The sequence below is a fragment of the Propithecus coquereli genome, unplaced genomic scaffold, assembly GCF_000956105.1.
Source record: "Propithecus coquereli isolate 6110/MARCELLA unplaced genomic scaffold, Pcoq_1.0 Scaffold301, whole genome shotgun sequence".
NCBI lineage: Eukaryota > Metazoa > Chordata > Mammalia > Primates > Indriidae > Propithecus > Propithecus coquereli.
In genome coordinates, this window is record NW_012148631.1 from 3,237,273 (window position 1) to 3,254,721 (window position 17,449).

Below are 17,449 nucleotides of genomic sequence, written 5' to 3' on the forward strand. Positions count from 1 at the left end.
CTTAGCTCTGTCCACCGAAATAGTATAGAAGTAATGAAACCCACAGCAATGATTTTGGTTTCTAAGTATCATTCCCCACTAAAAAAAAAAAAAAAACCCAGAGCCTGCTGGAGGAATGGCAGATTCCCAATCTCCAAGGGAAGTACAAAGTAAGCCTGGGACATCTTGTGCCAAAAAAACCAAGAAACACACAAAGAACGATGGGGTCATGTCAAAAGAAAGCAACAGCTATCTGGAAGGAGCTCTCAGCAGCCAAATCTGGGACAATATGAGCCTCAGTAAATACTGTAATTGATTAACACACTGAATGAATAAAAGCCCAGTAGAGTATGGTGATAAAGGAAGAAGGAGAAATTGGGGTGGCCTCTGTGAATACTATCATAGCTAATAAATGTATAAGGAATGACAGAATTAGAAAACTACAATTTTGCAACTCTATCATAATAACCAATTTGAGGATCTGGATGCTGAAACTACTAGGCAAAGGTTGTAGTGGAACAGGAGATTTACAAGGTGCCAAAATAGTATCCCATAGATTCCTCTCTAATAGCAGAGGAGAAAATTTTACCTTCATAATAGAAAGATCTGGCTCTTGCCACGTTGGCCAAGGGATCAAACTTAGCGTAGCTCATACTGGGATAACCTGTCATTAAGTGCCTCCTGATATGACTCAATGTGAAGTACACTTCACTTATGATGAAGCATTCTTGTCAAAATATTTAACCTAGATGCATCTCAATTAATTTCCACTTTATAGGAAGTATAGGAGCTAGAGAAACAAGTTAAATGACACCATAAGGAAATATTTAAATAAATGCAGAATGTTGCATATCCTACAAAGCAACTGACTGAGCTAAACTGTTCAAAAAAGTTAATGCCAGAAAAGGAGGGAAAAGGATAGAGAGAATGTTCTAAATTAATAGAGTTAAGAAAAAATAAATAAATTTTCAAAATTTTTTGAAAAAACAGTAAAGAGACATAACTGAATGCAAAAGGTATACTTTGTCTAGATCCTATTTTGTTGGTTTATTTGTTCTAAAGGAGGGAGGGTGCTATAAAAGACATCCTTGCGACAATTAGGAAAATTTAAATTAACTGAAAATTTGGTATTATATTATGGAATTACCTTAGTTTTCTTAGATATGAAAATGGTATTATGGTTATATATATATAAAATATATGGAGATAGATATGGTTGTGTGTGTGTGCGTGCGTGCGCGCACACATGTGGGAAGAGTGGGGAGGAGAGAGAGACAAAGGGGAGAGAGGAAAAGGGGGATGGGGAAGGAGGAGAGGGAGGGGAGGAGAGAGAGAGAGAGAGAAACTGACTATCCTTATTCTTAGGAGATACACGCTGAAAAATTAAGGGGTTAAGTATCATGATGATTACAAATTACTTTCAAATTTTTAACAACAAAGAAGGGTGTGCATTGGGGGAGGAAAGGGGACACAGGAAGAGAAGGGAGAGGTAGGTAGCAGAGAAATGATCCAAACAGCAAAAAGTTAACAATTGTTGAATCTAGGTGGAGAGAATATATGGGTGTTTGTTGTACCGTTTTTTCCCAACTCTTCTGTATATATGATATTTTGCATAATAAAAAGTTAAGGGAGGGGCTGGGTACAGCAACTCACATCTTTGGGAGGAGGAGAGGATCATTTGAGGCCAGGAGTTTGACACCAGCCGGACTAAAGTAGTAAAACCCTGTCTCTACAAAAAAGTTTAAAATTAGCTGGGCATGGCTGAGAGAAGACAGTTTGAGCTCAGGAGTTTGAGACAGCAGTGAGCTATGATAACATCTACAGCCTGGGCAACCGAGCAAGACCCTCTCTCAAAAAAAAAAAAAAAAATTAACGGAGGGGAGGAAAAAAGAGAAGAACGATTTAAATATAACACCATGAGAGCATCAGGAAATAAGAGTACTCTTGCCCAACAAAGGCTGTAAGAGTATGAATTGTTGCAATGTGACTGGAGAGCAACAGGGCAATGTGGCAATGTCTGTCAGACTTTTAAAAGTAACAATCCAGCATGCCTACTCCTAGGAATCTGTCCTGAAGATACATACTCCTTCATGTGTGAAACGACATATGCACAGTTATTCTTTACAGCATTACGTGTAACAGCAAAAGACTGGAAATAACCTACATACGCATCAGTCCAGACTGATTACACAAATTATGGCATATTTGTGCAATAAATCAGTATGCATCTTTTAAATCATCTCAAAAAACATGCAAGCTCTTGGAAAATGATACAAAAGATGACCAAGTTGTATTTTACATTAAAAAAATCAAGGTGCAAAACAATGTGTACAGCATACACATATCTACAGGAAGGTTTACACAAGAATGTAGCTGGGTGGCTGGAATTAGAGGGAATGGGAGACTTTTGTTTGTTTGTTTGTTTGTTTGCCACATACTCCCTCTCATACCTTATAATCTTGTCCCATAGATATATTAGTAATTTATTCAAAAAATTGGCAAATATTGACTGACTATAGCTGTAATGAACTCTTCATGTCTCTCTGCTTTCATTACCAAAACTTAATTACAGTGGAGTTGCAGGTCACCTAGGAATTAGAGTCTGAAGTGAGTATATAAGGTGAAAATAGCATATAGCAAAAATATGCCTTAAAAATCCCTTAAGGATATACCACACTAGAGACCAACACAGCATCTCAATAATTCTACCACAGCTCATCTTCACTCCAGCACTGGAACAGTTCACTGTTTCTTTAACTGACTAGTGGATAAAATAGCTGGCTTGTATTTAGGCCTCATGTTGTGATGTTAAAAATGTGTGTCTTTAAAATACCATAATCACACTCACCACAGCTAGCTAAGAGGCATTCAGGAATTGAGACAGGCTGAGAGAAGAGCAGACTTCCATTTCCCATCTCACACTTGATCAGAACCTTCACTGTTTAGGTTCTTTTTCTCGTGTTTTTGTCACCAGATGCATAAAATTGCATTTGTGTAAATGTATATAAGACGTGCAGTGACAACACTGAGTTTTTAAGAACACATTTCAAAAACTGTGCCTCTATTAATTTGTTAGACCGCAGATAATTTCGCGGTGGGTCCAGGGGAGAGACGACCACCCTGAAAAGCGAGTATAAGAACACATTTCAAAAACTGTGCCTCTATTAATTAAACAAACTATTACAGTGGAAGAGAAAATCACAACAGAAACGTAATGGGCTATTTTGCTGACTGGGTATAAGTACAATATTAGCTAGCTGTAACAAAAGTCCCAGGTCAAGAGGAAAAGAAGAGAGTGATAACAACACCTCATGGTCAGTATCACATATGATCTTAGGTTCTAACCCTAGCGGTAGCCCATTCCTTTATGTTGGCATTCCCATACACCAATATATATTATAGATTCTTCAATCTATACTCTGAGTAATCATATAACTATACAAAGTAAAGTCAGCTACTACTGGGGCTAAAAACTCCCAAATATTTCTCTCTAACCCTGCCCTCTCTGATGATGGCCAATATTCCTACTAGATACTTCTGCTCTTAGACAATTCACCCATAGCCACCTTGAATTCACTATAACCCAAACTGAACCCATTCTTTCTCCTCCCCCAATCCGCATTTCTTCTAGTATTCCCTATCTTGGAGAAGAAAACAAACATCCATCCAGGTGCTCAAGGGAAAAAAATCTAAAATTCATACTATATTCTTTCTCTCTCCTACTACTATATGTAATCCCCAAAAGCTGTAGATCCTACCATCTAACATCTCTCTCAAATCCACCCCACCTCCATCATCCCCACCGTCAATGCTTTGGTTCACCTTCATCATTGCTCACTTAGACTAACTGGTCTCCTTGCCTTCAGTCTTTTCATTCCATCTTGCACACGCCTGCCAAAATTAACTTCCTAAAATACGAATTTGGTCATGTTACTCTCTCTACTTCAAGAACAGAAGGAGAACAAGTCCCAAAGTAATGATATAGTGAGCTAAAAACAAGAACTATTTAATAACATGATGTAATGCAAAGAGTACGTAACATCAGGTATGTATGTTCCTATTCTACAACATACTATGTATGACCAAGTTAAATAAGCTAATACATGTGTTTTAGTAGAAAGAAGCCATAGGGAAGCAAGAAAAATTGAACTGTCTTTTTAGAGTCCAAAATGAACACAAAATAGATCACAGCAGTGATGAAGGAAACTTAAGGAAAACAAAGTGCCTCCCAAATCTTTAAGTCAACAGTGTATTCAAGCTAAGAAAACTATCTAAAAAGGAATGCCTTAATGAAAAAAGGATTTGGGAAGCAAAAGCAAGCAGAGAAGATGAAGGAAGAGCTTTTGCCTTAGGGAAAAACCAGTATCCCTAAAGTAAGCTGAGCGAAGCTGTCTCAGTCCCAGTCCAGCAGACATCTCACTTCCTTGGTTGAATCTATGATCTGACCTGGTGGTAAAGTTTGCCTACATGGCGAGAACATTCCAGTCATTTGGTTGAGTCTTCAGGTCCCCCTGACTATTGTTTCTTATTTGAAAAAAATTAAACTAGCATATTAATTAGGACCTAGTAAGTAAATCTATCAGAAAATACACTAATTATGCCAACACACATATATCATTATAAATTAATAAATTAGAATTCTGGTTTTACACATTAGTCTTGTACAGCTGGTTAATGTTAGTCCAACCCTGGGATAAGGAGATGCTTTGGGCATGCCGATCTGATCAGATTTCTGAGGGAGCTAAACCAAGGACCAGACCTAGGATGATGTTAAATTCTAAAATTGCACATGTGGCTATTTAGATGTAACTTTAATTAAGATTAAAAATTCAGTTACTTAGTCACATAACCACATTTTCAAATAGTCACATGTGAATAGTGGCTACCACATTGAATAGTGCAGATACTGAGCATTTCAATCATTGCAAAAAGTTCTATCAGACAGCACTATTCTGAAAGATAACCTCAAAATAACCTCTTGCAAGTTATCTTGGGAAACAGCCTGAGCTAGATTGTTTTCTCAGAAGGTAAAAAATAAATATTCAGGCTGGCCGGCGCCTATAATCCTAGCACCTAGGGAGGCCAAGGCAGGAGGATCACTTGAGGCCAGCAGTTCCAGACCAGCCTGGGCAACATAGTGAGACTTCATCTCTACCCCTGCCAAAAAAAAGTATATTAGCAGGACATGATGGTGCACATTTGTAGTCTCAGCTTCTAGAGAGGCTGAGGCAGGAGGATTGCTTGAGCCCAGGAATTTGAGATTTCAGTGAGCTGTAGCTGTGCCACTGCACTCCAGCCTGTGTGAGAGAAGGACCCTATCTCTAAAAAAAAGAAAAAGAAGGAAAGAAATATTTAACAATTGTTTCCTTTTCTTTTGCAATGATTTCTTGAAATCAAAATACACAGTTTTAGTCTTCAAGATTTCTGCCCCTCTATTATTGGATGATACTCTAAACTAGAGGTAGTAAGCAGAGGTTAGAAGCATATTCTTTGAAGCCAGACTGACTAGGTTCATATCTCATCTTTGTCTCTTACAAGATGTGTGCCCTTGAGCATAATATTGAACAACTCCATCTCTCAGTTTCCTTACCAGTAAAGTGGAAATAAAGGTACCTACCTCATCCAGGTTACTACAGATTTAAGTATTCCTAATCTGAAAATCCAAAATCCAAAATGCTCCCAAATCTGAAACTTTTTGAGTGCTACCACGAAGCTCAAAGGAAATGTTCATTGGAGCATTTCGGACTTCAGATTTTTGGATTAGGGATGCTGAACCAGTATAGTGTAAAAATTCCAAAATTAAAAAAAAAAAAAATTCAAAATTCAAAACACTTCTGGTCCCAAGCATTTTGGATAATGGACATTCACTTTATATCTGTATAAAGATAAAATGAGTTTATTATACATACAAAGTATCTAGAATCATGCTCAATGCAGAGGGTTAACAACTATTATTTCTACTAGTACCACCACCACCACCACCAGCCTAACAGCTCTTCAGAGAACAATGTGAAAAATGCTCACAAGGGAGAAATATTAGCAAATGTAAATGAATTAAATTAAAATGAGGATCACAAAGTCAGAGTGTCAATCTATGATTTAAAAAAAAATGTTTAAGATCAAAGGGAGTGGGGTAATCTGGAGAGAATATTAAATACCGAAAAGCCATGTTTTCAAGAGAGTTGCATGACAATGTCTTACTTGTAAGGCAAACAAACCACTGCTCAAAAGAAGTCTACATAATGAGCTACTGAGTTATTCAAATAACCCATAAATACGAAGGAGGAACTGAGAAAAAACATGTTTGAGTTCACTAGACCAAATGATACTTCCCTGTCAAGCATGTTTTGACATTTAAATGCACTGCCCTTTTTATACTCCCTAAATTATGTTTAAGTTCACTTGATGGACTGAAGATCTGATTTTTCAGTAAGCAAGCAGAGTACCAGATTAAATGATTAAAATACCATGCCAAACAATGATCCAGCATGTGTTCTTCCAGTGGAAACCCATTGTAGAAAATCACACTTTGCTCTCAAAGACAGGCAATTTAAAAATCCAGAAATTGAAGTATAAACTTCAGCAAATACAGGAAGATGGAAAGAGTCAGAGCTTTGGGGACACACAGACCCAAGTTTAAAGCTTGGCTATGCCTTCTACTAGCTGTATCACCCTGAGCAACTTGCACTTAAAGCTTCTGAGCTCCATTTCACCAGCTGTAAAATGCAGGTGAAGTCCTGTGCCAGTTAAGAAATATACGTAAAGTGCATACAAAGGTGCCTTGTAGCAGATGCTCTCAATAAACAGTTGCTACAGTCAGTAAACCTTCCTAAGAAGACCCTCCAAGAGTCCTAAAAATAAAAGACCACCATTTCACATGGCAATTACAAAATATATTTTGACCAGGTATTTATTAACTATAAATCATGTGAGATAATGCCTCAAAATTACCATTTGTTTTCCATATTTTATAAACTATTCCCAAAACAAAATTTCCATGTTTACTATATTCCCTGTTACACTGTGACTAAAAACTGTTTGGGCCTATAGTAAAAACAACTGCACTTACTACACTGAAATAAAGTTTTAAACTAGCAGTTCCACAACATATACCTCTACTGAACTACACTCAAACATGACACTAAACACAAATATCTAATATTTCTTCCTTTCCCTATTAATGGACAAAAGAAATAAAGGAAAGGATTTTTTAAAATTTCTTTCAGCAAGTTGAGTTCCACAAAACAAAACAATACAGGGTAATCGCTTACCTGGAAAATATTTTGTACTTCAGATCCACCAATCCAGAATGAATGGGGTATTCCCTTTCAGACTAGTCTGAGAAAAGACAGCAGTCAAGCATCTTCCAAGATTCTTTCCGTTTACTGTATCCAGCTTTCTTCAACAAAATCCCAAACATGCACTTCGGTAACTGTTGAAAGACAGAAAGCAATCCATACACCCACCATGGCACCAGTGGCAAAGGACAGCCACCAAGAAATGGAAGGAAGGGTCAATGGAATGGTGGATCTGAGGCACAGAAAAAAAGTTACAACCCCTGAGTCAGCTATTTGGCATAAAAGGTCTGTAGCAGTATTCCTCACCTCTGTATTAAAAGAAGGATACGAAATTCTACATGGCAAATTACAAAAACATCCCTAATATTAATATTTACTCATGAAAAAACAGCATGCAATTTACAAATTAGAGCAGCTAAAAACTTACCCTATATCATCCACATAAATTGTCCCAGACCATTCAGCTACCATGAATTTCGTTAGCCATTTTCTAAGACTGCTCCTCCACCATTACAAAAATAGTTTGTCAGACAAAAATAATGGTATTTGAGGTCTCAAATATCTCCCAATAAAGATCTTTATTTAAGCACCTAACAAAGAAATCTTTTGGCTTGCTACATATAAGACATCAATCATGTCAACATGTTACCTAAATCCTCAACCTTCAGCTGAAATGCAAGACATTTTAAAACACATAATTTAAGAGTGACCTTCTGATTCAATAAAGGCCAATCCCCCACAATGGCCCATCATTGGGTGAACTGGGGAAAATAAAGAACACTAATAAACAATTTGCTAGGTGACAACTTTAATTAAAAGCCCAGTCCGTATCATATTAACGTTCTTTTTCTACCATACCAAATTAGACTGCATTCTAAACTAAAAGAGAGAAAAAGGCACTTAACAGGATGACACAGATAAAAACTTAAAAGACTGAGCTCACTTGCACATAAATTTGTTATTTCCTCAATTGCTATTACACTACTGCCAAAATGCTCCTGAAGTAATTATAATAATACCTACCTTTACTGAAGGACTATTAATGGGCCAGGCCCTTTACATTAATTACCCATATTTAATTCTCAAAAAAGATGAGGAGAAGGAGGTAACTTGCCCAAAGTCCCACATCTACTAGGTGGTAGAGCCCATGCCCTTTTCACAGAGCACTGCTGCCTCCCAAGTCCAAGGGTCAGAAAGGCCATGATTTCTGGGACGAGAGAAGAAACCAAGCTTTACTCTCAAAAGCCCTAAGTTAATTAACTTCAGAATGGAGAACTACAAAAATACAGAAGAGTAAGTATTTCAGCCCAGCCAAACCGTTGAGCCCTCCTGAAAGGGCTAACTCCCAACGTCCTGCCACTTAGAAAAGCATTTCAGTAACAAAGAGCCATGCATTTCAAAGGCCCACAACATTAATGTTAAAACAAAACACATTATAGTGGTGCTCAAGTAGTCTTTGTGTTCAGCAGCAAAGGCTGTGTCTGTAACAAAAAATCTCAAATCCAGTTAAACCCAAGTAATGTTTAAATTCCAGGATTTGTAGGCAAAGTAATGGAAGTGACTAAAATACCAGTCTATGATTAACTTCACCATAACAATCAGATGAAAATATCTTAATGCCTACAACTTAAAAGAAGTCACATAAGTAAAATCCCAAGCAAATAATGAATGAGTGCTCAAGTTTTTCCCAGTAAGTAATACTACTCTCGAGTCTAAGAATAAACCAGAAACCCAATTTTGATAAAAAGTAGCTAGTGAGCTATGGCTAGCAGCTAACTGCTAAAGCAATATACTATGGTTTTCAAAGTATAACTTACTGTTATATCCAAAATGCAAAACAAGTTATAGCAAAACACAACCACAATAATCTGACTAAGACTCATTTCTGGACCTCTTGAATCCTCACACCTTTTCTTTATACTAGAGTGAGTTAATTTTTCCCCTTTCCCATGGAAAAAAAAAATTTCTTGAATGCCTAATTTGTGACAGGCTTTATGCTAGACATACAAAGATTAGCGGATGCCAGAATAGGAGTGTCAGGACTGAGTTCTTCCTGTCCTCTGTCCCCTTTCTGTCTTTCAAGTGGTCATTTCAGAGAAACAAAATATATCTTATTATTAGTTCTCAAAACTGGTTAAATGTTCTCAATGTCATTCTTTTTTTTTTTTTTTTTTTGAGACAGAGTCTCACTCTGTTGCCCGGGCTAGAGTGAGTGCCGTGGCGTCAGCCTCGCTCACAGCAACCTCAAACTCCTGGGCTCAAGCAATCCTTCTGCCTCAGCCGCCCGAGTAGCTGGGACTACAGGCATGCGCCACCATGCCTGGCTAATTTTTTCTATATATTTTTAGTTGTCCAATTAATTTCTTTGTATTTTTAGTAGAGACGGGGTCTTGCTCTTGCTCAGGCTGGCTTCGAATTCCTGAGCTCAAACAATCCGCCCGCCTCCGCCTCCCAGAGAGCTAGGATTACAGGCGTGAGCCACCACACCTGGCCTCAATGTCATTCTTTAAAAATAAAAATTAAAAATTACTCAAGTTCCTTTTTCTCAATAGTAGAGCCCTCATTTAATCTTTCATTTCTTCTGTGGGTCCAAGGCTCTAGAGAACGGTTTTCTACATTCATTATACTTGTATTTGCACACCTCTCTACTCACAAGCAGAAACTTTTTTTTTTTCATTTTTCATTTTAATGTCCCAGTGTTTCTACTTTACAGCTTTCTATTCTGTGAAGGTCTTCATTGTTGACTAATTCTGAGAGGGAATTTCCTAAAAATGCCTCCTGCTGACATCACAGAACTCTGCAATCTTTGAGTTTTGTTAAAACAATAAGATCCAGATTAGAGATCCACCCTACTGGATTGTCAAGTCTTCCTGGTTGGTCTCTCATTTGCCTACAAAGACAAACTTCCTGTTAAGCAATTGTGATCAACAGAAACTTAACAGAAGGTAACAAGCGCATTCTTGACCAACAGGTTTTTCCCCCCACTGTCAACTAATTCAATAAACACAATACAACTCAGAAGGAAATCTTATATGGATACTCACTGCTTATTCTGTGAAGGCCAAAATCATCAGCTTTCCTGATGATCAGAATAAGAATTCAAAATCACAATTTGCCAGTCTAAACTAAACTGATCAAACAAACATAAATCAATGTTCAATGTTAATATAAACTAATCACCATTCTCTTTCTACCAGAATACCTAAAACAGGGCTGGGTGGGTTTTCTCTACAGTTAGACCATAGGTCTAATTATACCAAATTGGTAGTTCTTAGTAACTGTAACAGTCCCTCCCAGATTTTCCAAGACAGTATTGATTCTATATTATTTTATCATTTCCTCCAAAGATGGCAAATGTATGGCTAAAAGCAACTGAATGTTAGGCCTTTGTAAAGCTTCACAAATAAACACATGCACAATGCAGGGGAAAACATTAAAACCTTCTCCACACCATCTATCCTGATTTTGCTTTACAAAATATGGTCCCTGTACTTGTGGGGAAAGTTAGTATGGCCAGCATTTGCAGAACAGCAAGCTTCCGCAAAGTCCTTTCACATACATCACTCATGTAATCGTTCCAAAAACTCAGAGCCATATCTAAGGTTTCTTATTCTTACAGATAATAAAATCATACTATGGAAAGGTTACTTTTTGTAAGGTCACACAGCTAGCAAGTGACAAAGCTAGCATACAAACTTAAGTGTTTCCCTCTAAAGCCCATGCCCTTTCTGCTAAATAGTGCTTTTCTAAGGTCAGAGAACCCTTAGAGCTTATCAAATGTTTCGCAAATTCACACCAACAGATACAAAAGGAATTTGGTTTCCTCAATTCTTTGCTAACAACCACTCTCTGGGATATATAAAAATCAATCTGTACATGTGGAAAAGTCCATAATAGTGAAAACGTCTATGGATGACCTGTGTACCACATACCACCCACCCCTCCCCCTCACCAGTCTTATTTCTACCTTATTTCTACCTTATTTCTACCCAATTTATTTCTACCTTTGTCTAAAGCTTATCAAAAAGAAGTCTTAAAAGGTTTCACAACACGAAAAAAAGAAAACTTAACATTAATTTAAATCAATAAATATCTACTGAGGACCAACATGCTAAGCGCTGTGAAGGTGTAAAAGGGCAATCAGATACAGCCTCTGGAAGGGGAGTTTAGACACAATCACAAGTTGTTATAATATACAAGAAGGTATGATGAGTCCCAAAAAAGTTAAGAACTGATTATTGTGAGAATTAGCAAAGTAGGTGAAATTTCCCAGAAAAGAGAATGGTTAAGATACAGGCAGAAGGCAATAATGTATGAAAATGATCACCAGGAAAATTTAACTCGGCATTTACTGAACACCTACTACAAAGAAGGCACTGTGAGTCTGAAAGAGCTGTGTGTCATAGGAAGATAAATCAGGCCGCATCCCTTCCCATGAGGAGTTTAATCATCTAATCAGGGACACAAACAGGTAACTATAATACAAGTCCAGAATAATGTTAAGTGCTCTAAGGTAAATACAAAGTACCAGAATTAATTCATTTCATTTAACAATGATTATCACGTAGGAAGTGCTATAGACACAAAAACAAGATGGTATCTGCCACCATAATATAAACTGACATCAAGAGAGGTGGCATTTATTGTGTTTTGAGAGTGGATAGGACTTCATCAGCATAGCCAGAAGAGAAGATCGCTGAAATGTGACGTAACTCAATCTAGCCAGAGAACCAACTATTAGGTCCTTTTGGTAAATATCAGTAGCCTTCAATAAGTGGGCTTAGGTCACCTCCTATCAGTGCTGACAAAGGAAACTGTGAATGGAACCTGGAGGACCATGGTCCTCCATGCTTTGGCTGGAATACAGAATAAGTGAGGAAAGAGGGAGGAAAAGCCAGAAGAGAGAATGGAATTAGAAGGGAGATTGGAATTGGAATCACTAAGACTTGAAATGCTTTCATTTCTGTGAAGTGCAAATATCACAAGGTAGAACCCAGGATCCCAGAGATCTCACAGAGCAGAAAACTTTGTTTCTAGAATTCATAAGCTCAAACAGCACTAACCAGAGGGATATATACTGTTTTCTGTATCTATGTAATGGCTTAGAGATTCTCTAGGGCTAGCTCTCTCGGTCTGCAGGATACAAACTACGGCAATAAGGGGCCAAGAATGCCAAAGACTCGCATGCAGGAAACACGTTTATCCTTGTCAAATCTGAACGGACATCTAACCTACTGCAAAATCAGAGGTAAAAACTGATATATTTGAGCCACAGCCTCTTCAGGCAGGTCAATGAGGTCTGTAAATATAAATATGTATGTGGCTAATTTATTTGGACCCTACTGAAACATACGTCGGATTTTATCTGCATTTGGTATAAGTTAGCACTCCACTAAAAGTATATGAGGATAAGTAATGGTGACAAAACAAGATCCAATTTCTTGATGGAGTCGCTAAACAATCCCACTTACCCCACTTAAAAAGTCAATGACAAGAAGAGAAAAAAAGAATCAAAAGAATAAAGAAAAAATTTCCAGTTTCTTTCACCTCCTTGGCCTTGTGGCCTGCCTGTACTTCAACAGCTCTACAAACTACATTTATATCACACCTCCTTAATAAGGATCAATGCATTTTACCTACTTCATTCAACAAGTAATATAGCCACTTAAGAGATAACACAGAAGGGAAATGACTCACTTAACACATTAACTGCCATGTGAGCTGCATTTAACTCAGGCTAGTTTTGAGCCAGAGGCTTCCTGAAGCATATGTAACTCCCAAGTCTCTTCACCTTGGGAGCCGTGTGAACGATTTCTCAAGTTACACATAACTCACACACAAAAAACAATAAGGTATAACAAATTTTTCATTAAATTAGAAAGGATCGTTTCATTTTCAAAGTTTTTATTTTATTTTCATAATCAAACACCATGGCCCCAAGGAAAAACCTTTTTTTTTTCCTAGTGTGGCAGTCAATGTGTTAAAGTCCCTTAGCAAAGAGGGGAATCATTCCACAATGAACGACAGAGTATAAACTGCCCATTAATTGTGTAAAGAGGGGAGAAGATTCACTCACATCCATCCATAGAGGGGGCAGAATACCTTTCCTAAACTTAAAACATCAATTTCTGCTATCTTCTAATCTGGGGGCTAAGCATCTTTCTCTTCCAATCAGCAGCTCCTGTGAGTGCTTTCTAGTGATGAGTGCCTGAACATCAACACATATTCCTAACTCAAGGGTTAATACATGTCATGTGATATGTAATGTACAATTCTCATTCTTTCCAGTGAAGTCCACCAAATTAAACACAGCCTGGTGAACTTTGTGTGTTTCAAAAATGGATTACTAATTTTCTACCTCATTCATAATAAGGCTGATTTTACCAAAGTCAGAAGTTTAAAAAACAGGCCCACCAACTAGGTAGACTATTGGGTCAATATAAGGCCATGAAAGTCATCTGGTGGTTAAATTATTTACCATCAACAACAGTAATTCAGTTGTCCGAGTTAAGCTTATAGACTTTAATAATATTAAAGTCTGAATCCCACGCAGTGGGTCAGTGGGAGAAGCACCCTTTGTGGACCTAGGCCTCAGGTAGGGACAGGAGTCAGAGTAGGGGTTATATTTTGGAGATTTAATTATTCTGCTATCACCAGCTTTATTTCCCACCAAACTTATCAAAAATCCAAGAAAAAAAACAAGAATCAAAATCAAGGAAAGTAGAGGGATGAAGATTAAGAAATGAAGATAACCAAGAAGTCTGTTTCCTCTTTTTAATATAGCACATTCTGGAATACCAAATGAAAGTTATCTTGTTAACCATTAAGTACCAAACTGGTACAAGCAGCACAATCACAAATACCTGAGTATTGAAGCTGACTCATAAAAACCTAAAAATATTTCATGCTTTACGCTTTTAAAATACCATCAGTTTAACCCCTTCCCCTTCTTCAACCACGTTATTTTGAAACCAATGTAAAAAAATATTTTTAGCCTAGTTCTAGAAACTGTAATTTAAATGCAATGAATACAGAAAGCCATCTGCAATTAGATTTTAAGGCATTATCATTCCTACATTTGATCCTGGATTTACTCAATCAGTTGTTAAGCACTTGTGCTGTCTACTATACTAAAATACATATAAAGTATGTTTATGAAAAGAGTTGTGCAAGAGTCTTAACGAATATGTCTTTCAGGAAATACCAAAATTCTTAAATAAAAAGTCATTTTAAAACTGATCATAACTACTAAACTCTTTGTAAAATTTCCTAAGAATCCAAATTTAAATCCCAGTTTATAATATCTTTAAAAGGCTGAAATCTCTTTTCAGATCAGAGACAAGTATTACCATGTAAACCCAAAACTTTTTAAGTTATGACCATAAGAAACCAGTAAATTTAAGCCAAAGATTTTTTTTCCCCATACACTCAAAGACATTGACTTGGGTTACACTGTATTTCTTCTAATCCTTTTGAAAATAAAGACATTTTAGCTATTTCTTTTTAAAGAAACTGAAATGGAAGGAGCTTAGAAGAGCTAATCTCAAAGAGGTACCAAGTTACAACTTTTCAATGTGAAATATTCCTCCCGTAGTAAGTATTGCATATCATTAAGAATATGTAGTGTATATGTCATTCCAATTAAGATATTTAGAAAATAACCCACTACAAAAGCTGCAGAATATCAAACACTTGCTACAAATTTGATAAATTATGCTGAAAAGAATTACTCGGTAAGTGGTATTATGCCTTTTAAAACAACCACACGTGCACACACACACAAAAATCAAAAACTACCAGGTTTTCTCTTTTCTCCAGTTTTCAAGAATGCTGGAGAAGACCAGTTCTGAGAATTATGCAAAAGACGGCAAACATTAAGCTGTCTCTGTATGTATGCTACTGTACTTCCATTTTTAAAACAAGCATCTCAACTCCCCAGACACCATCATCCACAGAAACCATGCAGCTATCCAACAGACTTTCAGTGTCACCATTTATTATTTATAGCATTAAATGGGGGAAGTGGCTCTGATGTCACCAACCCTACCCAGTGGAATCACTGACTCAATAAACATTTTCACACTGAAGAAAATCTGGCTAAGAAAACATTTTGCTGCGTTAAGTAATTCTTCCACCTTTCCTCTCAACCCTGAGGTAGAAGTTGTTACTGTGTTAGGAGAGATACAAAGAAACTGTCAAGGTTTCCACAGGAAGAAACCCTGGGCATGTCCATTTGCTGAGGCAGACTTCCTCCTCCCAACTCTCCAGAGCCCAGTTTGATTTCCCTAATGTTCAAACTGGCAGGCAATACCTGAGATATTTTATTTCTTCCACCAAATCATCCACCAATTAGCAAATTCTTCACTTCTACTAGCCACTCTCTCATGGTCCGGTTTCTAAAAATCCCTTCTGGCTCCAAATCATAAAACGGAAGGGGGTCGGGGAGCGTCCGCGGACCAGGGAGTCTGGCCTGACTGCCAGGGATTTCTAACAGAAGAGTGGTCGCCTCCCCAGGGGCCAAGGATTCCCCTCCTTTTTTTTTTTCCTCTGAGAAGAAAGAACTGGTGGCAATCATGAGGATGACCCCCTCCCCCTTTCTGCCCAATTTCCCAAAGCAGCTCGGGAACACGTGAAGTTACGGTTTCTCTTTCCTGGGGGATGGAATCCAGAGTACCTGGGGCCTTGCTATGCAAACATCCCTCTCGGACGGGTAGGAAACCCTTTGTCCGAGAAGCCGGACACCACAGGGGCCCGGGAAAGAGGCCCCCTATCCGCCACAGCCTCAAACCCGCGAGCTCCCTACCCCCCAGCCCTGTAGGGCCTATCCCGGCATCCACACACCCCCAGGCTGGGAAGAGGGTGCTGAGACTCCTCCTAGGACGCGGAGGCCGAGGCGGCCCTGACCGATGTCCTCCCTACCCCCTCCCACCACCTCACTCGGGCTGAGTGGGGCTTGCAAGCGCGGTGCGGGCCTGGGCCAGAGAAATACAGAGGGGGAAACATCGCTTTCCAAAAGGAGGACAGTGAGATGCTAGAGCCAGTGTGACCTAAGTCTACAGCATAAACGAGCGAGGGTCGTCCGAAAGATGGGCCCGGAGACGGGACAGGGAGAAGGGAGAGAACGGAGGGGCATGGAGGGGGCCGGGCCAGGTCCGGCCTGAGAGCTCAAGGGATCCGGAGGAACAGCGCCAGGCCCGAGGCCAGGGAAGGCGGGTGGGCCGAGGCGGCGGGGAAGGGCCAGAGCCGACCTCTCGCCGGACGTTGAGGGGAGCAGGCCCGCCCCGGGGCCAGACGGACGGAAGAACAGACGGTCCAGCGGGCCGCACTCACCATGAGCTCGATGGTCTTGTCCTCAATCACCGAGTCGGGCTCCATGGCGACCCCGGCGGCCCCGCCTCGCTCTCCCCGCGCAGCAGCGAACGGCCCGGGCGGAGGAGGCGACGGCGGAGGCGGCAGAGGCGGAGGCGGCTATTGCACCCACTCTAGCTGCCAGCCCGCCCGGGCCGCCGGCAGCTCCGCCCTCCCCCTTGGCGAACGCAGTACGCAGAACAGAGACTACAGCTCCCAGCAGGCGCCGCGCGCCCCGCAGAGCGTTATGGGAACGAGAGGCCGACCCCAGGCCAATGTCTCCCGGCTGCCTGAAGCTGAACCCTGATCTGAAAGTAGCACTGGACTGTGCACGCGGGACATGCAGACCTGAAGAATTAAGGGCTCGCTCAGGGTAGAGCCTCGAAAGCGCCATGACTACATGTCCCAGAAAGCCCTGCGCTGTGGTTCTCCTTCCGGCTAGTTACTGCTGACTTCCTGGCAGCCCAAGGCTGCCCAGACCCGGACGGAAACTCCGAGGCGACTCCTCACTTGTCAGAGATCCTCCGTGTGCGACCGATTTCCGCACATGCGCGGTCGATGACCGCAGTGCCCACTAGACGCCTGAGTAGCTGCGCGGCGGGTCCGCGAGTGTCTGGTGATAGGGCCAGATGGTGGAGACAGGTGCGTTCTAGGTGCGTCAGAAAGGTGTAGCAGTCTGAGGCTCAGGTCTGCGAGGGGGCCAGCCAGTAAGAGAAGCTCCGCCAAGGAAGGAGGCTCTGAGAGGATGGGCATCCCAGGAGTGAGGCGTTTGGAGACGTAGTCGTTGGGAAAGAGGGGGTCTATGAGATGCGCTGTGGTGTTAT

The 17,449-nt window shown here is 39.9% G+C and overlaps 1 protein-coding gene across 2 annotated transcripts in view; it reads right to left on the bottom strand.

Moving 5' to 3' along the window:
• The window catches only part of FBXW11 (F-box and WD repeat domain containing 11), a 125,825-nt gene extending 108,800 nt beyond the window's left edge, over nt 1-17,025 (bottom strand). For both annotated transcript variants that reach the window (XM_012649732.1, XM_012649731.1), the window contains exon 1: nt 16,608-17,025. In XM_012649732.1, the coding sequence (XP_012505186.1) occupies nt 16,608-16,652 (45 nt within the window). In that variant the 5' untranslated portion in view covers nt 16,653-17,025. The remainder of the gene's footprint in view (nt 1-16,607) is intronic.
• Nucleotides 17,026-17,449: the final 424 nt, after the last annotated feature.